We start from the raw sequence: 25721 nt of genomic DNA on the forward strand, positions 1-25721 counted from the left end.
ATATCCTCAAAATAAATAGATTAATACAGAGACCATGCTTAGCATAAGACAAACACCTTTTGGAGTACATTATCCAGAATAATTTTTTCTAATTATTTCCCCTCCATCATGTTAGTCTTAAATATGCAGAATCTTAAATGAAGTGAAATAACTTTTGCACTGTTCTGAGGGCAAATGCACTCCTGCAGACTCTATCACGCCTGTCCTAACCAAAGGTACATTCCTAAAATTTTGCACTTCAGAATTCATGGGAATATGTGAAAGCCTCAATTTTCATCAAAAAAACCCTTCACTTTTATAAAAAGCAAAACCAAACCCTCAAGGTTTTGGAAAACAATTTGAATTCATGACCCAAGCACATACCACCCCCCCCCCCCCCCCCCCTTAAAATTCAGCAAGTAGATATAAGAATGCTAATACGAAATGTAGCAATAAAAGCCACTCTTATAATTCAGCGTGTGAAAAAAAAAACAAACCAAAACCAACCCCCAAACCCCAACAAAAGCCTTCAGGAGAAAAACTGCATTTGAACCATAAGAGAAAATGAACTTGCTTGCACTTCGGCCACATAAAAGTTTTGGCATTGAAAAATTAAAAATTTTCTCAGTACTTACTGCATGAAGAAAAAAACACCCCAGAGAAGAGAGGAGGAATTAGTTGTACTTAAAGTAGGGATGGCCTGCAGGGATGGCCCACTTTAGTAGGAAAGGCCAAAGGGATGCTGGAACAAAGAACCCAAAACAAAAAGCTTTCCTCAGCATCTCCCGCGCGCCCGTTTTCAATAAATCTGGCTGCATGTGTCTGTTCTGTCCTGCTACAGTCAGTGGTGGGAAAAAGAAATAACCCAGCAACAAAGGCAGTTTTCAACATCACCAAAAATGGAGAGTAAAGGACAAAATGAGACTTGCTGTTAACGAGCCAGCTTTCCCAAGTGATGCTGCCTGGGACTTTCAGGTAGATACTTTCCGATGGTGACAGGGAATGAAAGCTCAAACCTCCTACAACTTAGGGGTGACTTTCTATAGAAAGCAATGTGTAATCAGTATCCGTTTGCTTAATTTCATTTCTGCTATTAGCACATGCAAATAGCTGCAGTGGATTGGATCCATGACCCATCTAGTCCAAGATCCTGTCTCAAACCGTGGTCTGTAGCTGATGCCCAGGGAAAGTGTGTACAGAGCAGGGCAAGTGGGCAGTGATGCCCAGTTTAACCAGTATATACTGGAACTGGGAGGATAAGGGACTTCCAGAACTGAAGACTACATCAAAACCGTGATATCTGATAATCTCTGATAAACTTTGCTCCATGGGTTAGACAAGCTGTTTTTTATGAATCTCTGTCCAATTATGAACCACTATGATGTATTTTCCTACTGTAAAAGCAGTTAAGCAAAACTCCTTGGACAGAAGTAACAGGCAAGCTTGAGATTAAATAAGCTTGGGAAAATTCAGTCTGGATACACTCAAAAAATAAATACATCAAAACGCATGTATCTCTGCTAAACCCCACAGTCTTTAATCAAAATTCCCACCGAAGTGAGTAGCAAAAGGTGAGTTGTTGCCAAAGTTCATAGCGAGAGCCATGGGATGAGAAGCAAAGTTCTGTCAAAAATGAGAAATTATCAAGGAGAGGGAGCAGGAGGAGCGGATTGGTTCTCGGCACGACACTCTCAGGCTGCCTTGCAGTCAAGGGAGCTCAAAGAGCCACTTAAGCCAGTGCTCGGGATTCTGCTGAGCTGTGGCCTGAGCAGTTATTATTTATACTCTTATCACACAGAAATGTGAATTCCATTGGAAAGGGAAAAAAAAATAAAAAAAGGGAGAGAAAGGACAGTAGCACGTACTGCTGCAGACTGACAGAAGTACTATAGACATCTTTGTTCTGCACATTTCACGGAGAGAATTTAAACAGGCAGAAGGACACATTGGATTTTTACTTAATTTAAAATGCTGACACTTAGCTATACACGTAACTCATGCATTTGTGCAAGGTCCAAAACGAGCCAGTCTGTACAGACACACCACCAAAGTAGCTAAGTCACCCGTCGAGAAAGTCTAACTACAGCAACCCCAACAGGTCTGAAACCCCAGGCCAACACCCCGAGCCATGCAGATGTGCCTATGCCACAGCAAGGTTTGTATTCCCACAGTCGCTGCCTGGGACTTGCAAATTCAAATACACTTCAACCACCTCCTACACCTGTGGCCATAAACACAACCATGGTGTGAACATAACCCAAGCAACCCACAGGTTGGGCTGGGAAGGGAACAAACACAACAGCGTGAAAAGCGTTAACAGCTTCACATTCCTACAATCAGATGGAAAGCAGAGGAGTGCAGCCTGTCCACAGCCCGGCTGGACCCAGACCCACCTCCTACACCAACTCACTGCATTTTAGAAGCAGGTTTGAACAAACAAAAGCCTTTCTGCTTCAAAGGCAAGTCCCCTAAGAAATCTTCCTGCAGGACCAGAGACAAAATCCTGAACCATTCAAAGCACTTTACTTCCAATCATGATAACCAAGTAAAACAGAAAAAAATCATGCTGTACCTGCTCCAAAGGCAAAGAAGAAGCTCTTGTCTGTGTTCTCCCTTAAAAGCGCCATCACTCTCTTCCCCATCCTCTCATTCCTCTTGTAGATGAGCTCCTGTCTGAAGTAGCTGTCTATCTCCTGAGCCGTCACCTGCTCGTGGGGTGGGAGCGTTGTGTTGATGAAGTTAGGAACCTGAAATGGAGAGAAAGACTGTAGTTCAGGTGACAGTGGTTAAGTAATCCCCAAAACACTGGATGTTTTAATCTAGCCTTATTTAAACCACCTGAGCATCACTATCATACAAAAAAAAACCCCAAAACCAAAACAACACTAGAGGATGAGAGCTTGTGACGTTGCTAGGAATACTACAAAGAAAAAAACCAAATCACCAACTGACGCTTTTTTTTTTTTAAGTTAAATTGGTATTTTACTAAATGAAGCTTAAGTTAATTTTTACTTTTCTCTGTTCCTTCAGCAGAATGTAGTTTTAGGTGTTACATTTGGGTTAGTTACTAAAACCTTTATTCTCTGCTTGTTCTACACAGTTCATTGGCTATTTAATACCAGAACAAATCCTGTAATCTGTTCTCAGCCAAGTTCACTGTGAACTTGAGTAAGGACTGCAAGATTTGGCTTGTATATGCCCCTTTTTAATAACCTAACAGTTAAAAAAGTAGGAAAGGTTAACAAATCCAGACGTAGGAAGATGTAAACAGGGTAAACCCCGTCATCTTTCTTGCAGCTTTAGATGCTATTAGGTCTCACCAGAGAAGACATGCATTGCAACACATAAATCCCTGGAACATTCCTGGTATTTCTGAGGAAGGGATTTCCACAAGAACTGCTCCTTTAGTCCCTGTTTTTGTGAGGAGAGACAGAATAAGGGTTGAAACCTCAAGGACCATTCCGAGTCAGGGCAGCAGACGCAGGAATGAGCCAAGACCCACGCTATAATGGACTAACAAGCCAGAAGTCTCTGATTATTAGGATAGGCAACTTGTTTTGACACAGTGAGAGTCCAAGGTCTACCATGAGAGTTTGGGAGCTTACGGGCCCTGCAGCGAGAAGTGCTGTAAGTGGGCAGTGTTTGATGACTGCTAACAGGACCCAGGCACCTTCCGGCAATTTTCTGTGCCTCACCACTGGAAAGCAGCTTAAGCTTCAAAACTCAGACTCGGGTTTCTGAGTCCCTGGGTACATGTAAAGCTGCCAGGATTTCCAGCGTTAATCTGAGTCGGTGGTAATGATATTGCATGCATAGACCATAAGGGGAACATCCCTCACTCGCTGTGCTGAAATACTTGATGCAAGGACTCTGTTACTTCGGTTAATGCTTTCTCTGGTTTTCTACTATACCAAATTCCTGTACTCATTTTCTAAAACTTGCCTTTAGTCTTTGTTTTTTCAGCCCACCTCTTACCCTCCCGCTTGGCCACGTGATTTTATCACAACAATTTTTGTCGCTTTCCACCCTCGTCGCTCATACTGCTTCTCCAAAAGCTTTCAGCAAGTTTTATGGAAAGAACTGATTTCCACCTTCTCAGTGGCTCTCCTTAAAGCTTCTTCATTGCAGCCTCATCTACAGCTCTCCTAACGTGTGGAGTACCGAGCAGCAGAGATTCCTCACCGCACATTATGCAGAAGGACAAGTCCAGGCCTTGCTCTGGATTCCCACCAAAGTCCGTACCCAGCTGGGTGAGACAGAAATGGGCACCACATCTCCTGAGCCAGGGAATCCCATGTGGCTGGAGTTAATTCTGCTGCTGACAGCAGCCTGCCCCAGCGTATTGGGCCACACAGACCAGCTGGACCTTTGATTTTCCAAACGACTTCTCAGCCTGCTTTGCCAAATCACCATACTTCTCACAGCACGTCCCTTCTTAAGGGTTCAGTTGCATTACCCTGAATCAATCCTTCCTCCAGGCTTTCCAGCATGGCTTGGCTTCACCAGCGTATTTTGTGAACTCCTCAGAGCATGCAAGCACTTTGCACCTTGTTCTCAGTTTAGCCCTTTGCCAGCACTCAACAAATACTGAGTCCCACTAAGCCAGACCTATCGGAGACACCAGTTTCCTGTTAATACACAAGGAAGCTGCCTCAATGTCTGGCAAGAATGTGCGTTTCTCTCAAAGGGACGCAGGAGCAGCCTGCCGGCGTTGGAGGGGTAAAATGCTGCTGGCTATGGCAGCAAAGGATGTAGTGGCTTTGATTCCTGGTGAAAGGCAGAGAGAGATTTTGATTGTAGGAATAAAGTCTGAGAAATGAGTAGCCATTTTACACTTGCAATAACTTCTGCAATGCAAAGCTGTAAATCAGTTGGTCCGCGCTGATATCAGAAGCCTTTGTATCTCATCTATACTGAGGGTCTGTCTTTAATGGGTTGATGTAGCTGAGCCAGGAGTCAAGGGAGCCTTCAGAGACTGAAATGGAAGGTGAAATTATTTGGGAACATCTGAAGGCTCAACACCCACAAAAGAGTAGTCTCTTCTTCCCTGCTTTTGGCTGAAGGGAAGTGAAGGCTGGGAACTGATGGGACCCGGTCTCAAATCACCTAAGATGCTTTGGGGGAAGGAAGGCACGGCATTGCCTGTGAGGACAACCTGCTCTTACACAAAGCAGGAGCAGCAGTGCTGGGGGATCGAATGGCTTTGTGCATCCCGCTCCAACCAGGGGAAAGCTCTCACGCTGGAAGTCTAGATAGCCCAGGGACAAAAGTTGTGTTCAGACCTTCACCAAGAGGGTCTTTGCCAAGAAGGAAAGCACCTTTCCTCAGCTTGTGCAGTGCCATCACTTGCAATCCTACATCCACATTCAACGTCCAGCTTGTTCCTCCTCTTTATCTAATCTAAAATACAGTCCACAAAATGGAGCCATTTTCTTATCTTTTTTTCGCTCCCTTTCTTTCTTTCTCTTCTGTGGGAAAGAGTTTGCCAATGGCAGAGAGAGAAATATAAAACCAAGGACTGAGTTTTCTCAACATTTCTCATGCTTGTCCAAGGAACAAGACAAAGGCAGGCATCACCTCTAGAGGCACATCATCAGCTACAGGTCCTGCTGCACCTTGTGCATTCCTGCATTTCTAATGACTGCTCCATCACTGGCAAAAATAAAACACGCACGTATGTTTCTGCGTGTGTGTGGCAGAGGACAGAAGATAAATGACTGAATTAAGTATGCCTGTACACAGTAGTGCAACCACACTCTGAGCTACGACACTGGCCCCATTAATCACCTCCGCTTCTCCCTGTATCGCAGTTGCTTTCCACAGTCGGTGACATACACCATGCCTGGCTTCAAGGAGGCAGCTGCTCCTGTTGTTTTAAGAAACCCTTTGGATTCCTAACTACCAGACAGGGATCAGGAAGTCAAGAAACAGTGACACGCAATTAGGAAGCTGTTAACTGCAGCCAGAATTCAAGGGGTTTTTTTGGAAAAAAGAAAATCTGCTGGTTTAAAAGGATGGGCTAAAGAATGCACCAGAGGGATGCGCCCTCCCTCTTCCACTTTATCAAATATTTTTGTTTCCATTCAGTGTAAAAATTAATTTTAACATTTTAACGACAAGTATTTGTTATTTTGAACTGAGAGTGAATGGATGAGACATTTGCTTTGCCAATGGGTGAGGGACTGACCTCCTGATAATAGCTGAATATGGCTGCTAGTATTTAAATTTATAGAGGGGTGGATGATGTGACTGTTGAGAAATCCTAACTTCTAATTTTGCTGCTCATCTAGGAGAGCAGCAGTTGGATCAGCAGAAAAACACAGTGCTACCCATCACCTGGGGTGTGCTCACTTTGTAGTGAATATACATGACAAATAGATTCTTTCTGTCCAGTCTCTGCAAGCCACGCAGTTTTCTGAGAATCCAACCAACTCATATATGTAAATATATAAATACACACACTACATATTTCCCATGGAAACTCAATAATATATTTCATTCAGAGGTGTTAAAAATAAAGAATATTTTGTTTGACTGAATAAGCTAGAAGTCTTCCGTTTTTCTATTCCTATTTACTCTGGGTTATGGCGCTCCTATGAACAGTACAGATGGACCCCAAACTCAGTCATTAGGTACACCCTGCATTTCTTAAGCTTTTGAGGTTAAAGGAAGAGAATATGAGAACAAAAAGAAGTTAAGTCAAGTCCCAGCCTTGCAGAAATTTCTTCCTCTCCACACTGCCTGTGTAATTTTACTTGAGTCAGTATCCCTGATGGAATATATGTGTGGGTAAAGCTCTGCACACACGTCCGAGCTCACAGTGCTGTGGGATGTGGGCCATAATTCTTCACCTTTGAAGTCAGTGGGAGCTTTAGAAAGAAGAAAGAGGAAGGATTGTGGAGTGGTTATGACACTACCCTGAAAAAATGGTTCTGTTCCCATGGGCAATACAAATCTCTTGCATGATCACAAGCATGCCATTTGGGTTTAGACCTTCAAAGGGAACTCAGCGCTCTAACCTCCACTAAGTATCTTTGAAGCATTTGGCTTTATTCCTCCTGTCTCTCAAAAGTCCATCTGTAAAATGGGGACAGCAAGACTTTCCGACTTGATGTTACATACAAGGCTCTGGCTGAATCCAGCTGTTGAAGGACCCAAAGGAAGATCCGAAGTCCAAGACAATGCTCAGCAGTAACCTCCTTTCCCACAAATACTTTGTGGAAGAACGTTGGGATTCTGCTGCAATCATTAGCATAAGAGCTAACAACATACTTTAGCTTAGAAAAATGCATCAGCTGTATCTCAAGATCTATGCTATGCTGTCAGCTTTGTCTATAGAGACAGAGAAAGAAATGAGAAAAAAAAAGAAAAAAGAAGAGAAAAGTAAAATAGATTGGTGCAGAGTCTTTTATCATGTTTAGGGCTTACTGCCAAAGTTCAGCTGAAAATTCATAAACACCGGACTACATTTAAGTACATTTTCTTATTTACTATTTTTTATGTTTGGACAACTACTCTGGGCAGAGGCACGATGCCAGAGTGTGTGAATATGTATCTGCGAATAATTTTTTTGGACACATATAAGCACCATCAACTTTGGTTAACTTTTTTTTTCCTGCTTTGGATCTATTGGCTACAGTGGAACTGCTCTAGATTCAGTCCAGTATCAAATCACAATCAGATGTGGAGGAACAGTGTTATTGCTCCTACTCCTATATACTACATTTCCCAATCCTCTGATAACCTTTTTTAGCCTCGTTCTGTTCCAGTGATGCTAGCCTATTTCTGGAATGTGCATTCAAATTGTAAGATGATGTCAATGAAAAACCAATACTACCAACATTAGAATAAAGGGCTGCATGCCCTTTCTTGCCTGCGTGCAGGCAGAGGTGGTATTCAACCATAAGTCTATCTGCAGATGAAGAAGAGAAAGCAGAGACAGGGAAATGGGAAGCCAACCCCTGCCATGGAAAATATAGTGATCCTAAAACCTTTCCTGCCATTATCTTCCTATATCTTGGTCAACCCTTTTGGCTTCCGAGACTCCTCTCTCTCACTGTCTCCTAATCAGCAGATAACTAATGGCTTTCCAGCCTCACTTCCCGGGCAGCGTCCAAACTCCAGACCGCCGCAAGTACAGCATCATCACTAATCCTTGCAGGGGAATCTCTTAATAAGAAAAATGCCTTATTTCTCCTTCTCTCCCCAGAGCATTCACAGGCTAAACAGAGAAAACAGGAGGAGGCACACCCAGGGTCACAAGGGACGTCTATGGCAAGGCGGAGAGTTGGCCATCAGCTTCCCCAGTTCCAGTCCAGCACCTCAATACAAACCCCATCTATCATTCCCTGACTGGAGGGCTCAGCCTCCATGCTAGTAATCCTTATCTCCAGTTGTTAGCAGGGAGCTGTTCCCAGATCATGCTGACTACATTAATTTTTTTTTAAACATGATAAAGATTGGGTCCTTTTTATTAGTCTTCTAGTTTATGAGCTTTACGTGGGCAGAGGCCAGAAGACAAGTAAGGGATCATGCTTTGAAGGATTTCCCCTGTACCACGCAGGTCAGGAACTTTTATACAGTTGACAGCACTACGCAAGATAAGGATCTCAAGAGCTGACAGCGCAGCTTATGGGGGCTGCCAGGGAGCCAAAGCAGCATCCCAAAACCCGCTGGCTCCTCCGACAAACTGAATGGCCCTAAATTCACACCAGCCCTTCTTGGGTCAGAGGCTGACATCCGAGCTCGAGTTATCATTCGTTTATGAAGGGAGGATACCCTCCCGTTAACCAGCCTTGACAGGGCAGTGTGGTTTTTACTGTGGTGCTGCAAAATATACTGCTCTGGACTTGGAAGACACCTGTTCCCTCTGATTTATGGACCCTTCTGGCATCTGGGAGAGCAATATCCACTTACTGCAGCCTCTGATACGAAGGATTCAAATAGTGCAAAGTGAATGGGCTGCGAGAGCAAACTTCTTCACGAGGAGGACGTGGCTGCTGCATAGACGAACGCTGCTGCTGACTTGACTGGTTTTCCTCCAGCACTCCTGAGTTTCCATCCTGACGGAGACCTTCAGCAGCCAAGGAAGGGGGGTGTCTGGTTAATCTGATTTAGTCCAAAGCCCAAAGTTGGCAGGTGCCAAGAAGATGAGCTTCCAGCTTGTTACGGAAAAGGGAAACAAGGAAGGAGCTCTGCAACATGGTGTCCAGTTCAAGCATGTTATGATTAACCCATTATTGCCTTCTTTTAAGCACCAAAATTTAAAGTAATATATTAGAAGCCTGAGTGGACTGTAAAAGGAGTCTTTGATCTTCAGGATAAGTCAGTTCCATCACTCCTTTCCCTTTCCCAGGGCAAACATCTACCCGAGATTGGACTTGAGAATATATTACAGGCACATCCAGCACATTTTGGTGGTCGTGGTCGATGTCAGTTTGGTGGATTTTGGGCTGCTAAAATGGTTTATTAGAAGCATACCCTGACACCAAACTCAGATACAGACCCAGGCTGATTTGAAATCACAGAAAGCTTAAACATATCCCCAGTCTGTGCTCATCCAGTTTTGTTCCCACCCCTTTGCAGAAAGCAGAGCAGTTCCCCAGGGACAACTCTCACTGCAGCCGGAAACTTGCAAGTTTTGGGCGCACATCAAAAAGCCAGTTGCAATTCTCGCACCCACGCTTGCCCACCAGGCATGCTGTCCAGCCACAGCCATCCCCATGCCACAGAGCCCTTTGGGAAATACTGTTTGGGTTTGCACCAACTCAGCATTTCCACGGCAGGAACGGATTTTTCCATCATGTCCCTTGGCTTAGCAGGAGTCTGTAGTGTCCCAAGCCTCTGAAAGCAGGGAACAGCCCTGAAAAACTGCAAGGCAAAGGGACGGCCAGCTCTCCCTCGGTGGAAAGCGCGGTCTTACAAACCAGGGGCCTAACGGAGAGGGGCTTACGAACCCTGAACTATTTTCTGGCTCCGATTCACCGCAACTGGGATGCGTTGCTGCAGTTTCCAGCATTTCTGCTCTGCTTAAGCATGTCTAATCCTCTCTGAGCTGAAGGCTGACGAGTCCTTTCGCCGGCTGTGCTGCACTGATAAGGCTCCCATTCCCATCCCGTGGGGGGGTGTTCAGGCTCACGGGGCGGCAGCTGAGGTCGGTGTGTCTCACACCCCCATGCCAGCAAGCCCAACTCCTCTTTTCCAACGCGTTGTTTCCTCCGTCTGCTACCTCAAAGGAAAGAGGCACAAGGCTAGCGGCCCCAGCAGCCTGCCTGGACCCTTTTCCCTGGAAATAGCAATGAAGAGGAGGAGAAGAGTCTCCTCTCACAAACCCAATATTGTAGTGCATCAGAAACCCACAGAAAATACCTGCGTGAGGCTGGAGGGAAAAAAAAAAAAAAAGCAAAAATGCTTTTTGCTTGAAGGGAAGTGAGGGAGGAAAGAAAGTCTGAGAGCACAAGGAAAGCCAGTGTAAGAGCAAGCACATTTCTTGGGACCAGCTCTGGGGAGCAACTTCTGGCTGTGAGCTAATCCCTGCCCACTCACATTACTGCTCAGGGTCCATGTATGTTGCAGATAAATTGCAGCTCACGCCAGCAAACTTTCTGTAATTGGCCTACCCAATTTAAAGCTAGCTTGGGTACCTCTCAGCATGGCGTGGCAACTTGAGTGTGAAAACGGAGGTCTTCAAAACAGAGTTTCAAATTGGCTAGCGCTCAGGTCTACGAGCCACCGGATCATCTAAATTTGTAAATAGAGAAAAATTACAAATAGGAGAAGATGTGGAGGGCGAAAGCAGGCCGAAAGCTCGTGAAGTCTCTACAGATAGTGCATGATACTTTTAAAAAACAGCTCTGCAGGTGGCACAAAAGCTGTAGGAGTCATTGCTGGCCTGAGTGTAAACTTGCCTGCAGGCAGCGCGGGCTGCAGCCCCCGGAATGCCTGGACACCCTTGTCCCTGCAGCTTCAGCCCCTCCGGCACCTGCGTGGAAACCCTTCCCGGGAGCCCCAAACCCGTCCTGCCACTGCTGTTCTCCCAGGTGGCACCCGGCCAAATGACAGTCATGTGCCCTGCCTGCTTTTACCTTCTCCTCCCATACATTTGGATTGAGGGAAAGCATGTTTTCAAAAAAAAAAAAAAAAAAGAGGGAAGGGGGGAAAGGCAGAAAGGCCACAGGGATGGGCTGTGCATCTCACAAACAGCTTGGGGGGCGATACTTTTATCCTGTTAAAAAAGACTTTCAACAAATCCCCGTGAAGTCATGACCTCCATGTATGTTTTCTATTTGTTTTTCCACACCAGTTAAATAGTTGCTTTCCAAGCACTTAGGGAAAAAAAAAAAAAGAGAAGCAAGCAACACCAACCCCTCCCCCCAGGCCTCCCTCCCCACCCCAACCCCGTCCCTGCTCCCCTCGGTAGCGATGCCAAAATATGCAGCCGGCCTCTCTATCTGAATGAATGTTTTGATTAAAGAAGTCTTAACAAAACACAGTCAGAACAATGATCCCGGCCCCCTTTCTGCAAGCTTCACCCAACTATGCAGTGTATATTTAGGACCAGATTACAGGGACCTGTTCATTAATTGAATAAGGATGACAAGCCTGCAGTGTATGCAAATAAAGGTTTGGGTTTCAGTGGGGAGGGTAAATCTTAACTACCTAATGATACTCCTGCCCCATTTAAAACCCCTTAAATATTGGGATTTTTTTGAGGCCAGCTTTCACGAGCTCACAAACATATGGAAAAGTTCAAGTTTTTCTACTTCCCTTCCAAATGCTTTGTTTCCTTTGACAAGGAATATTTTTTTTTCTGTTCTGACACTAAAACCATCACCTATTATATTGCCATGACACCCAAGTAAAGATACTGATCAAAGGGCAAAGCAGGGCAATAAAGTGAAAAAACTGGGGCCAGAAGGTTTGGTTTTGGGGTTGGTTTATTAAAGTATTGCAATTTTTTTTTCCAAAGGTATTTTTCATTTTGTCTTCTGTTACACAGTGAGAGAACAGCTGGTCAGTAGCGGGTACAAACTCAGGTTTGGTTGCCTTGAACATATATTGTTCAGGGCTCTTCCGTGAGTTTCTTCCCACCCCTGTTTAGTAAAATGCTAGGGAAAGCCTCAATGTTTATGTGAAGTTTGCAGTATGATTTTAACCTAAGGCAAGTGTGATCCAAAAGATATAGTTTGCAAAATATCACATAACTTGGCAGGGAGCAAAAAGCTGGTTAATAACACAACAGCAGCTGGGCTGGACACAAGACCTCCGGAGCTGACACCGCAAGGCAGGGCTGTGTGGAGATGTCCCTGCCCTCCTGTTTGGTCCTAGCAAAACTCCAGGCTACTCCAAACCCAACCAGCTGAAGCTTTCTAGTCACACTGGCATCTGGAACAAATTGGATGATGACTTTTGAACTAATTTTAATTTTTTTTTTTAAGGTGGGGTTGTTTGAGGGGTCTAGTATAGGACATAAAAATGCAGAATGTCTCCAAGAAAGCATTTAGAAATGGAATGGGGACCAGTCAGGAGAAAAATAAGGAATAATTCAGATGAAGTCAGTGAAATAGAGACAAATTAAGTTATCCTTGAAACTGATTTCTTTGCACCTAAGCTGGTGGAACTGTGTAAATCTTGACTTTGGGTTTATCAGCAATCAACTCTCTCAGAGGAGAGAAGAGAAGATCCAGGTCTAAAGTCACCATCAGATAGCACAACCAGTTTACACTGGAGAACCTATTCTACGGTGTTTGCTATTCGGTAATGCACAGCAATAATGTCAGACCAAGAAATGTTGTGTCAAGGAGTACCCAAGAACACAGACTTTTCAGATAATGTCTAACACTAATCCTGCAAAGTCAGCCAGGACAACCAGATTTTCCCCTTGTCCCCCTTTCTTCCCCTCCCTGTCATGATGAGGTGACAAATACATCTTCTGGATAAAACACAATGGGAGAAAAAGCATTTTGCACATTCAACCCACAAGATATTGTCCAAAAAACTAACAAGTCTTTCTCATTTCTCTTGAACAAGTCTTTCCAAGAAACACTTCATAAACCAGCTCTTTAAAAAGAAGGGATAGTAAATGCTTTACAGCAAACATACAGCAGTGCACAGAAAGCAGCATGCTACTACCTTGAACTCCAAATGTTTTTACCACTCTTTCATACTCTTTTATAGTTTATTCCCTTACTAATAAATACAGGTAGTCAGCAATCCTTAAACGTTTTTAATGTAAATCAGCCCTTTTCTGTAGGTGAATATGTTCCTCTTCTAATAACGCAGCAGTCTTTGAAAGAAAAATCTTTGCCTTTAAATGTCTTCTTTCAGTTTCTCTCTTTCTCTTCTCTCCCATTGCTTTCTCCATGGAAATTGGAAAGAGGAAGGAAGGAACTTCCAAGGTAAGACAACTCTAAATGCAAACATGTAATGAAAATTTTCACGCAAGAACCTATTTGCAAAACCTGTAGCATGAAAATTATCTGGGCATGTTCCAGATTATTAATAAAAAAAATAATCTCTGCAGTGTTTTCCCCAGCACTGTCATCAACAAGTAGACTTAATTCTCACAATCTGGATCTGTAACCAATTTTCTGAAACACATAAGCCAAAATATAATATTGCTCCAATCTGGAATCCTGTTCTGACATAATATGAAAATTAGACTCTGAAAGTTTTGGCTGCACTTCTGTTTTTTTACTTCCAAATGCTCACAATATACCAAGACACAAAGCTGTAACTCAGGTGTAAGTGGGAAGAAAGTACGATCCCACCGCAGCAGATCAGGAACTACGGGAAGGCAACACCTCTCCAGCAGCATCCAGTGCTACAGCCCAAAGACGAGAAGGCGGGAGACGTGCTCTGCTCACTATCGGGCCACAAGCGGCGACGAGCGCACGTGTCAGCGTCACCCGGCCAGCAGCAGGACTGCCATCAATGCCATTGTAACGAACGCTCCTGGAAGCGTTACTGACCCTTCCCCTGGAACCAGACTGAGAAACTGCTGGGACCGGCTCCCTTCACACCCGGGACAACCTTGCACTTGCTTCACTGGAAAGCCTATAATCATTTTCCCTGGAAGAACGAGAGGCTGTGCCAGTTCGCCTGCACTTTGTTACAGCTGAAAATGATAAGATGCTTCCAAAGCGTTACATTACAATAGCTGTGCCTTCAGTTTATGGATTTATCTTCCTTTGCCCTAGATAAAACTCCATTCCTTGGACAAATTAAGTCTGCTTGTCATTCAACACTCTACCTAATGGTCTCAGCTGTGTGTTTCTGCAGTTATTGAAGCTGGGGCATTCCACAGATAGTTCTCATTGATTTGAGAAGTGAGCCAGAAATCCAGTTGTATTTTATCCAGAATGAGAACAGGGCGAGTTAATGACGTAATTAGAATTATCAGGACCCTTAAATCTTAAAGGACAGGTTTAAATGCAGGATGATAACATTTTTAAAGGGGTACACAACACAACCTGGCTATTCATAAACAGCAAGTGCATTGTGAAGTGAGGGACTAAACCTTCTCTAGTTTAGGAAGGCTGACTACTGACATTGGGTTAGCATACGGATCTCTAATGTTGTGTTAGCAGGACCACCATATGCTTTTCAGAAGGCAACACCTACTACCTAAATCTGTATGTCCACATGAATCCGTGGGATTTTTAACTGCAGAGGCAACTCAAGACATGGGTGACATCATTCTACTAAGTTATACAAAAAGCTCAGTTGTTTCTGATGGACACAGCTTGAAGAAGGAGGCACAGCGATCCCTGAGCACCTGGAAGGGGTTGAGGCATGTCTGCAGGCTGTGGTGACCGCCGAGCGACTTCATTGCGTAGCTTGCTTTCCTGTGCAGGATGAAGCCAAGACTCTACCTCTCCCGGCAACAAAAAGTTCGTTATACTCAGGTGAGCATAAAGCCCGTAAACTGGGTTAGTCACTGGCCTAACTTGATTTCTTCATTTTGATATCCAGTGATGGCTGAGCCCACTGGGACTCATACAAAGCCTGCTGAAGGCATGGAAATACTCTCCATTATTTCAATAAGCTTTCAATACAGTCTAACACACAAACCATAAAGGCTCTCTAGATGAAAGGTGCTTTATAAGTGGCAAGTATGACTCTTGCATTGTACTGTTAACTCTAAACGGGACAGGCAAATAACAAATATGCAACCAGTAGAACCTGGCTTAAAGAAAACTGTCTATAAAGTAAGCAGTGTAGCTGTAGGCCTCTGATATGCCAGATCAGCAATGAGAGAGGAGAAACCATCTTCTCCTCGGACAGGAGGCTCTCCTCAGGTCAGGAGCGTGGCTGAGGAGAGAAGAGGAGAAACAATAGCTGGAGACCACAGGTATAGTTTTTGGGAAAGGTTGAAGGAGAAAAATCTCAGCCTCGGCTTTTCAATTTTCCTCTCAATAAAGCATACATAGGAATACAAGGAAACACAGAACTGGCCAATTCCACGCTGGCAAAGATGAATCTGCTTTACAGAATTGTCCTTAAAAAATTGAACAGCTCAAAACTGACCACAGGAAGTAACTGGTACAAGATATCCCTGAACCCCAAACTCAAATGTTTATGTTTAAATAAAGACCTTTACATCAGACTTAGGGAACAAAATACAAGATAAATTGTTCTGCACCCTATTTTTTCTTCACCAAGACTTCAGGTCATTAGGCAACTCCTTAGCTGTCTCAGGTAAGAAAAAGTATCCTCTGGAGGTAGGTAATTTTCTAATTTTGCACTAACAGATTTTTTTGCATTTTAACACATCTGGACATACTGACCTCAATTCCCTGGTGAGAGCGTCAGACAGAATACAGAAGTTAAAGCTACTCATCGAATCCAATGCGTTTTTGCTTGTAGGGAATTTTTTTCAAAAGGAGAGAAACTATGACTTGTTTGAGGTGAAAAAAATAAGCGAGCAAAAAATACACCTATCCTATCTTTAACTTGGAATACCTTTGTCTTTCGTATCATTTTGACTCTCTGCCCAGAAACTCTAACATAAACCTCTCGACTGCAAAAGTCACAAGAGAATCAAGTGTTTGCAGAAGGCTGTAGAAGAAGGAGAGATGTTTCCTCCTCCACTTTTGGGTCATAGTCTAACTGAGTAAACTCAGCCCCTTAAAAGTTTTATTAAGTTTAAATAAGGATTTATACGTTTGGAAAAATGGTGCTTGGAAACAAAATTTAAGAAAAAGAGAGAGAGAAAGGAATGAGGAATGTAATATAACCACAGGAAAGCAGAGGTGTTTCCCCCTTTCACTGTTCTTAATTAAAATAAAATTAAAAAAAACCCCACCACTGAAACTGAGAAGGATTTGTTTAGTCCTCCACTGTCATCAGTGCAGATGGCTCTGGGACAGGAAAATGTCAGGGATTTGGGAGCTGCTCACACCCCTCCACTTTGGGCACCTTACCCTGGCTAAGCTGGGCTTCCCAACCCCAAAGCAGGCAGCATCTCCGTGGGCTGGCCCTGGCCCCGTCCCCGTCCCCAGGTGCCGAAGGAGCTGTCCTCTGACCTGGTGCCCAAGCTCCTGCTTCTGCCTAGGAAATAACTTTCCCTGCACTTTTCCTCCCAGCACCGTCCCTCCCGTGCACCCCCTTGGCACCGACTCGGTCCCAGAAGGACTCTGCCCTCTCCTCCCAAACACCGCAGGAATCAACAAGTCTGGTGCTGAGAAACTGCACATTTCCCAAACTCCCTGGGGGAGGCTGAAGAGGCTCAAGAAAGTAATCTGTAACACCTCGAGTCAACTGTATTAGTATTTCCACTTCTGGTCGTTCTTTCCGCTCCAGGATGACTTTTGCTCTAAAGGCCTCTCAGCATCTTGCAGGTGCCTACTGAAGATGTTCCATCTCCCACAATTCACGCTAGAGGAATTTAGGAAGTTACTGCACCGAGATAAATATTCCCCCCCACCACTGTCCCCACAGCGATGTTAGACTTTCTCGGCTACTTCCCAGTTCATTACAGTGACCTAAACCAATGGCTCTGCACTGAGGCAACTGATGGACAGGTTCACCTTTATTCTGCAGCTCCTGCTAACCTCCAAGGGACAAGCAGGCACTAGTAACCTTATAAACAGCCTCCAAATGAATCCTCAAAGAGTGAGAGTCACAGCCTTCTGCAGGTCTCCCTGGCCCCATGGGATGGAGCTGAATTCCTGACCTCCACCGCTCACATAAGCGCTGAGTCTTACAACTCCATTCCTGATCTTTTGTTCCTTTCTATGTGATATTTCAAAGTTGTGTTAATGGTACCAGCTCCAAGGACTTACCAGACCTCTGAAGAGCTGGGCCAGCAGTTGGATATCAAGGAAGAATGGGCACACCTTCTAAAAACAGTGACAGTCTTGTCTCCCAAGATTGGCATGGGTACCTACCCTGAAGTTTAAGTGATGGTACATCTCACATGGGATATTTATAGGTTTTCTGCACTTGTAGGCCAATCGTTTGTTGTCACCTGATGAGACCTGCAATACAGTCTCAGCACATGATAAATCTCTGTGCTTACATCAAATGTCTCAAGAGAAAGATCCCATGGGGGATGCTTCATGTGTAATATTTAAGCCAGGCTAATCTAATTTGGTGACCAAACGGGAAAGACTCTCTATGGCAGAGAGAGTCTATCATCCTTGCAAAAAACACACAGAATAAACTTTGGAATTACTACAACTGGCAAAAGTTGACCTGAATAGGGAGTTTATTTTAGGTTTTAATTTTCTATTTGGTTCTGCTTGCAATTAAAAATAAATGGTATAAAGCTGTTTTATAAAAACACTACCAAACAAAAAACCTCTTTACCCAAATTAAAAACAACAACCCATGAGAGGAAAATACTCCACAACATTTAGAGTTCTGCAGGGACTAGTATACATATAGGGATTTTAATTTTCCATGGCCTGTAAGTGTTATAATCTCTATCAACTGTGTGCACTCTGGGACCATGACTAACACCAGTGGTTGAACTCTGATTGCTTATTGGCTTCTTTCTTCTTTCTTTAACACTGTTTTTAAACTCACATTTGATCCAACAGTTTGCAGAAATAAAGAAGTTTTTACAGCAATCTGTTCCTCTCAAGTCTAACCCACAGGTCTGTTATAGGACATTGTGTCAACAAGTCACAGATGTCTGCGAGTCAATGCAACCAGTGTGAACGGGCACAACTTGTCTCGGGGACAAAGGCTTTATTGATTGCACTGATAGAGATTAAAAGATGACACAGGACATTCGGATGCCAGAACTGTCTTCATGGTTTTACCTACTAGTAGTCCTTTCTTTGCATCCATGGCACATATACCACCACACCTTGCAAGAGTTATTTCTCCAAAATCATTATGTGTTTATCTCGCGTGCTGTGCCTTGACATTGCAGGAATAGTTACAACCATTGACTTCTCCAGGACCCTCTAAAGTCATGAGCTCTCTACCTTTTCCAACACACACGCCCCATCTTTAGAGATGCATTCCTATCTGAGTTGCTTTCTCCCTTTACTTTGCAGTCCAAGGCTGTCCAGAATGAACAGCTCCGGCAGCTTTGGTACTACACAGACTTCTGTTTCAGTACTGCCACATTAACCACCCCATTATATCCTGCTTAGTAGCACTCATACAATGCTTCACTTTCTAGGACTGGATTAACTGGGACAGCAAAGGGGTTTTATCCCATTCATTACCATTAACTGCTCTTTCTACTATTTGAAAATAATAACCAGATGGGAAAAGGAGACATGACCATTTGTCCAGAATTTAAGGACCTCCGATTGTCCAAGCTGATGTCTTTCTGCTCCTGGCGAGAGCAGGCTAGTTCTGTGACAGGTGACACGGAAGAGCAGCTCCAGCTGCCGCTGGGTGTCTTTTACATTTCTACCCGAAACTTCTCAGAGGGGCATACAAGACCTCTGGGAAAACACCCATGTTGTGGAGCGTGGCTGGGAGACTTTGTTACCTTACAGCCAGGCTGGGGCCCTCCTCACTTTCCCAACTGTTCCTCTGAGAAACAAGCGACCCACAGAGCCCTGTGCAACTCAAGATAGCGACGGCAAGATAAGATGTCTCAGAGACCTCTGCCTCAGTCAACAGACTGAGCTTACCCTATCTCAGTTCCCTCTTGAAGTCACATAGTTATCCTTGATTTGCATTTGCTAATGGTAAACCGCTATCATGATTTAAATGTTTCATTGGCAAAACATATATAATACTGTGGCTGCCAAAGTTTACACGGGTCCCCTCCAGTCACTGCACCTGAGACAGGAGCCTGGGAACATTTATCAAAAAAAGGAGAGGCAGGAGATGACATCGAAAGACCGAGTTTCCACAGAATTAACGGGAAAGAGGAACCCATGTATTAAATGAGAATCTCAGAGTTTGCCACGAACTATCAAACTGGTCTGGAAAGCAGATTTTTGCTCCATTGAGAGTTTTTAATAGCACTGGATAACAAAGATAAACAGAGACTGAAGGGCTGCCTGAGACACATACAAAGTTATTGAATTATGACATGTTTGAGGAGTTATTTACTTTATAGAGTATTTACATAAGGTTCACTTCCTCTTCATATATAAGCTCAAATATTACAAAGATTTTTTTTTCCTCCCTTAATGAGGGGACTACATTCAACAGCCCCACAAACATCCATAATTAACTTTTTTTCAGGCACACTCCTAGGAAAGTTTTCCAGGCAGTCCCTTCCTTGTTCCAAGTGACAAGCAATACGACAAGAGGAAATGGCCTCAAGTTGCGCCAGGGGAGGTTTAGATTGGATATTAGGAAAAATTTCTTCACTGAAAGGGTTCTCAAGCATTGGAACAGGCTGCCCAGGAAAGTGGTTGAGTCACCGTCCCTGGAGGTATTTAAAAGATGTGTGGATGTGGCTCTTAGGGACATGGTTTAGTGGTGGACTTGGCAGTGCTAGGTTAACGGTTGGACTCAATGATCTTAAAGTTCTTTTCCAACTTAAACATGATTCCCCAGAGTGCAAGCAATACCAAGGAAACCCCACTCTCTCACCAGGCAAACGAGGCACGTGTGGAAAGAAAACACAGGGCATCAAAAGGAAGAGGGGAAAGAGGAGACAGAGTATAAAGTGATGACTGGGACATTGCTATTAAAACAGCTGATCTGTTCTCAAATAGCCGGCCCATCTGCAACACTTTTGCTTACCTGAGAAGTGTCATGGTTGAATATGACAGCATTCAGGTCTCCACAGTTATAATGCTTGATGAGATCTTCAGTGGTATATGGGGCCTGCAAACTACCTGCTCGGAGGCTTTCATGTTGGAGCAGAGTTTGGTTTAGAGCAAACAGTACCTGTAGAAACACATACAAGAAAAACAGAGGAGATGTTAAAAGGTATTAGGAATCAGAACAGCAAAGCCTCAAAGGCCAAACTTTGAAGAACTCTCCTGCACCTGAAGTCCATCGACCCATTCTGGCCCACAGTAGCAAGGGCTGGTCTTTAGGCATTCCCAACGGGAAGGGGAGTCAGATGCAAGGTTCCCTACTAGCAGAAGACCTTTTCATAAAACTCTTGATATTCCACATAAAGTATAACTTCACAACACATACATATTGCTCAGAGGTCATGGTCTGAGAACTTTTAGGCTACCTGTGCTGACTACTTGGCTACATGGAGACACTGGAATGAAAAAGCCCCTAAATTAGGAAACTTCTATTGCCTCTGAGTGTTTCCTGTCCGCTAGCTTAAATCCAAAGCCCAAACTCAGTTGGAAGGTTTGTGATAAAAATCAAAATCTTCTAAACTTCTGAAGTCACAGTGGTTGTATTGGTTGTATTGTACTTTCTGCATGCTTCTAGTAGCAGAAACTTTAGGAAATTCATTATTAGTCTCTCCCCTTTAGTCTTTACCCCTTCACCCACCCTTTTGCAAAGTGAACAGAGATACCGAATTGTAACACTGTCCCAGCAGAGTAGTTGAGTGTCCCCATCCCAAACCTGAAAATACCAAAAAAGCAGAAGCACTCTTTACTACATAAATTTTGGCAACCAAGAAAATTACTGTCCTTAAAGATGATTTTTTTTTCCTTGCATTACCAAAAAGGCTACTAAATTTCACACGAATTATCACAAATCTTTTTAGATTTGTGATAGACTGTGGGAGTAATTTATACCAGTTACTGAACCACGAAGTCTGGGCTTTTTATGTTCAGCTTTTCAAGAACCTTCCAAAGAAGCTTGATAAAAAGTAGATGAATAAATCAGAGGAACAGCAGTTAAGACAGTTTGTCACAAATAAAGAAGCAAATGCACTTTTCCTAAAATAAAGTGATATGTAGTGACTGCAAATTCAGAGTTCTGAAAAATTACATTGATGTGTTATTTTTCATGAAAAGACTCCTGCATCCCTCAGCCCCACGTTTCACCACATTTTCAGCTTCTCTTATTTATAACAGCAGTGACCTATCCATCCTAAAGAATAACCATCATCTCAAAATCTGGGTAAAGTAACCCATGCTGAGCTCCAGCTGGCCCAGCTAGGCAGCTGTCTGCGACACATATTCTTACTTACCTTCTTAACTTCGAGCAACTGAACCCACTTTAAGGAGTGAACCCCAGAGGAGTTTAAAATTAACAATGTACATATGCATTTGCAGGATGGAAGTTCTTATTAGTTTAGATTATGACTCCCATTGAAGTTTATCTGAAGGAAACAGTCAATTGGATTTACTCCTGCAAAACCTCAGGTATATAACAAATATGATCTGAGAGTTTTAAATAATAATAATAATAATAATAATAATAATAATAATAATAATAATAATAATAATATCATCATCATCATCATCTCCAGGGCATTAACAGCCTCTTAATACAAAACTATTACATGCTAACTAACATACACAAATTGGTTGAGGAAAAGCAAAAGTTTTTTTTAATTTACTTTTTAAAAGTATAAAAATGGTCTTTCAACCAAACTTGTTACACCTCATTTTGGCAATCAGTTCCCCACTGAGATCCAAGCCTAAAAGATTTCCTTGCCCAGATCTAAGGGTCTCTTCAGGCTTTTCTACAAGGAGATCAATCTCTCCCAGGATCATAGCCTGAAGTTAAGCATCTTCCTTACTTAGTTTTTCTCTAATTTAAAAAATATGCAAAAAATACTGTTTGAAAAAGTTCTAACCTTTGAAAGGATCTGAGCTTTTTCTTTTTCCCCTAAGGGCTACAGCTCGAAGAGGAAATGGTTCATCCCAGGATTTCCTGGGGATTCTAAACATTTTGGCTAATAAAAATAAAAGCTTAGAAAAACGTTGACAGGAAAACTGAGAGCAGAGGTTTTCCCAAAATGCTTTTAGTAAAATCCTTCTAATTTTTGATTTTTTAAAAAATAGATGTTGCTGGATTTTTATATACTAAAGTATGTATACACACAGACACATACATATACAAACCATCAACAAACCCTGAGGTAAGACAGTGTGTTTTATGATAAAATATTAAGGCGGCGATAAACAAATCCTTAGTTTACTCCCAATGCCTTTTTTGTTTGTTTGGGTTTTGGGGTGGGTTTTTTTTTGTTACTCTGGCTTCCCAGGGAAACCAGTCCTGTGCATTAATGCTCTGGGTCTGTCTGTCTGTCTCCTCCTAATAAATTTGGAACCTATTAGCCGTCATTCAGTCACATTTGCAGAGGGTTAGAGGTCTTAAAGAAGATTGCCTATATGTTCCTTGAAAATAAATGCCGGGCTGCAGCAAAGCCCACAGTACGAGTTCACTTCTTACAAGATGCCAAAGACTCCACATGAGAGAGAATGAGTTATTTGGAGTTTACAACAGCAGATGGACCCCCATGCACCAGACCCCAGATTTCATTAGTGTCAGGACGTTCTTGTCCCTGCCCTCTGCCTCTGAGCAGCTTTGGGACCTAGTGGTGATGCTGGCCACCAGCTGAACTCCAGCACGCTGCCACCACTGCAGGGGAGCTCATTGCTGGGTTCAAACTACTGCCTGAAAAGCAACTCAAGAGTAGGAGCTAACTTAAAATTAGAAACTCAAACACTTGAATATGCTAAAGGACAACTGTAACCACTTAAACAGGTTTCTAGAGAAGTCTTGCTTAATCAAGCCATAACCACCACGGGTTTTGGTCGGGCGGCTCAAAACAAACTTCATAGAAGCATAGAATCATCAAATGGTTTGGGTTGGAAGGGACCTTACAGATCACCTAGTTCCAACTCACCTGCCATGAGCAGGGACACCTTCCACTAGACCAGGTTGCTCAATGCCCCATCCAACCTGGCCTTGAACACTTCCAGGGATGGGGCATCCACAGCTTCTCTGGGCAACCTGTTCCAGTGCCTCACCATCCTCACAGTGAAGAATTTCTTCCTTGTATCTAATCTAAAAATACCCTCTTTCAGTTTAAAGCCATTAGCCCTTGTCCTACACCTTGTACCTTTACATGCCCTTGTAAAAAGGCCCTCTCCAGCCTTCTTGTAGGCCCCCTTAGGTACTGGAAACTTAAAGAGAAGTGGGGTCTTGTTGCAGCTGCCTGCTCGTTGGCTGGATTTGTAGACCATTTCCTTCAGCATCAGGTTAAAGCCATCTTAAAACCTGAATTTATTTTTCCTTACTGTTCAGATAATGCCACAAAACCCACACTGTTTCCTTTCCTTCTCTCTATCTTAGTATCAGTGACCCCACAACCTTCAGCCTAAACCTCTGAGTTAAATCTCCCAGAGGTGCCTAAGATTACTGAACAACTGATGACTTCAAAATAAACACACTTAGAGTGACTGCCCATACACAGTCCCACCTAATAAATATAGCAGACAGTATTTGTTCTGGGAAGTGATGGGAAGTTATGATGTTGGCTCCGGGAAAGTGCATTTTTATTCGCACGATTTATGGTCCTCACACTGGCGTGCTTTGAAAGTAATTTTGCTGTCTCTGGCCCCCATTTGTGACCGATCAACCATGGACAACAGAAAGGGGTTTTCACCACGCCAGGAGGAAGCCTTTTTATCTGAGCAGTGACATTCTCCTATGCAAAGCAGCAGCCCACCACACAGATTTTATCTGGGTGTTTGGAGACACCAAGTAAGCCCTTAGGGCAGACCTATGGGTCCTCTTTTACTGCCTAAGAGAGCGGGTACCACCAATCCTACACAGTGCCAGGAACCACTGGTCCAGACTTTTTAGGAGCTCTTTTGCACAGACTATGGCCATATCAAGGATAAGGGGGCTGGAGCAGTCATTTCTGCCACAGGAAGGTCAGAGTTGATGCAGCAGAGCTGGGACAGGGAAGAGCTCTTGCATCACTGGTGACTTCAACTGAGGGACCCCCAGCAGGGAGGAGGTCTGCAGGAACCCCAAGTTTCATGTCTTGGTGAAAAAGACCGGGCCGTTTCTCATGTTCGTGCCAACTGTTCTCACCATCACCCAACAGTATCTGTGCTGCTGCCTCGCTTTAACCTTTGCTCTTTTGCCTCTACGATCCTGGGCACTTCAGTTGCAACCAAATCCGCAGAGACCAGCCTTTGCCACTCGTGCAAGCTCACTGCAGCCCTCGAATAGAGGCCAAACAAGTCCAGTGAAGACCACAGCTAACAGCTTTACTGATTACCTTTACACTGAAACAGTATTCCCCCCTACATGCCTCTGGATTACAGAGCCAGGAGTCACACGTGAATGGAATGCATGGGTTACAAAAGTCTACCTCACATATAAATCAACTTTCAACTTCAAAAAGATGAAACATTAGAAAACCTCCAAACCCCTCATATAAAGCAAGCAGACACAACTGTATTGGGTCTCAAGGTCTCGAGGCTGGCATCGCATAAAAGTGTTGGTATCAGCAGCTCTGCAAGTTGCCTTGGGACAGTTTGAACTCCATTTTGCAAGCCCAGGGGAGAGCTGGAGGTTTGATTTTATGTGAGATTTTAATGAGATTTAGGTTTTAGGCAAGTAAACCCAATCCACAGAAACAGATCTAAAAAAGCATTGCCACCTTTTCAAATAGGGAGGGGAGGTGAATAGACATGTACTTAGACTGGGCTTAGGAACACCTGAGCCTTTCCACCAGAAATCGTGTTCATTGTATTTGGTTTTGGGAGCAAAGCTAGATAAAAATCCCACTTGTTCCAAGGTACTCTCACAAACATTGACCTATTGTGTTTTACTGCGCCCCAAGTCTGTAACTTCAGACTGGATGTTTGAAGGCTCCTGAAGGCCAGCAACGTGTTAGTGCTGTATGTGATAGCTAAAGAGGAGAAATCACGGCCTTGTGCAGGACAGATTTCTCCTTATCCATCTTATGGGCATTTGTCCAAAGCTGAAGAGAAGAAAAAAAGCCCAGAAAACAAAAACCAAGTTAACCCCCATCAAATACAGCATCATGCCTGGTTTACGTCAGCTGCTTGTAAGGTCTTCTGGTCACAAGGTCCTGAATGGCATGAAAGAAGAAATAAGATGCTTACTTTTCTAAGATGCTATTCAGTACACGGATTCTTTGCCACGATCATCACTGAACATCAGCTCAAGGATGCAGAGTTAGCTCTATCCTTTAGCTCTACATTTTTAATACTTTTGCATAGGTGAGTGAGTTGACTTTGGTTCATTATCCTGAATGCTCACATGCTTTGTCAGAAATCAATTTCTGACAAACTCTGACGGCAGCTCAACTCTGTGCCTATCAGCTTGTCTAGAAGGCAATACTATGGTTTTCTAACCAAATGGAAAGGTTGCCAGGTCCACCTCTTCGGTTCATCTGACTAAGG

At 43.6% G+C, this 25721-nt stretch overlaps 1 protein-coding gene across 1 annotated transcript in view; it reads right to left on the reverse strand.

The window, feature by feature from the left end:
- Positions 1-25721, reverse strand: part of TRABD2B (TraB domain containing 2B) — a 299405-nt gene that overhangs the window by 117217 nt on the left and 156467 nt on the right. The window contains exons 3-4 of the mRNA XM_030033800.1: positions 20149-20295; positions 2552-2726 (exon numbers count right to left, since the gene is read on the reverse strand). Coding sequence (XP_029889660.1) covers positions 2552-2726; positions 20149-20295 — 322 coding nt within the window. The remainder of the gene's footprint in view (positions 1-2551; positions 2727-20148; positions 20296-25721) is intronic.

The sequence above is a fragment of the Aquila chrysaetos genome, chromosome 12 (genome assembly GCF_900496995.4).
Source record: "Aquila chrysaetos chrysaetos chromosome 12, bAquChr1.4, whole genome shotgun sequence".
NCBI lineage: Eukaryota > Metazoa > Chordata > Aves > Accipitriformes > Accipitridae > Aquila > Aquila chrysaetos.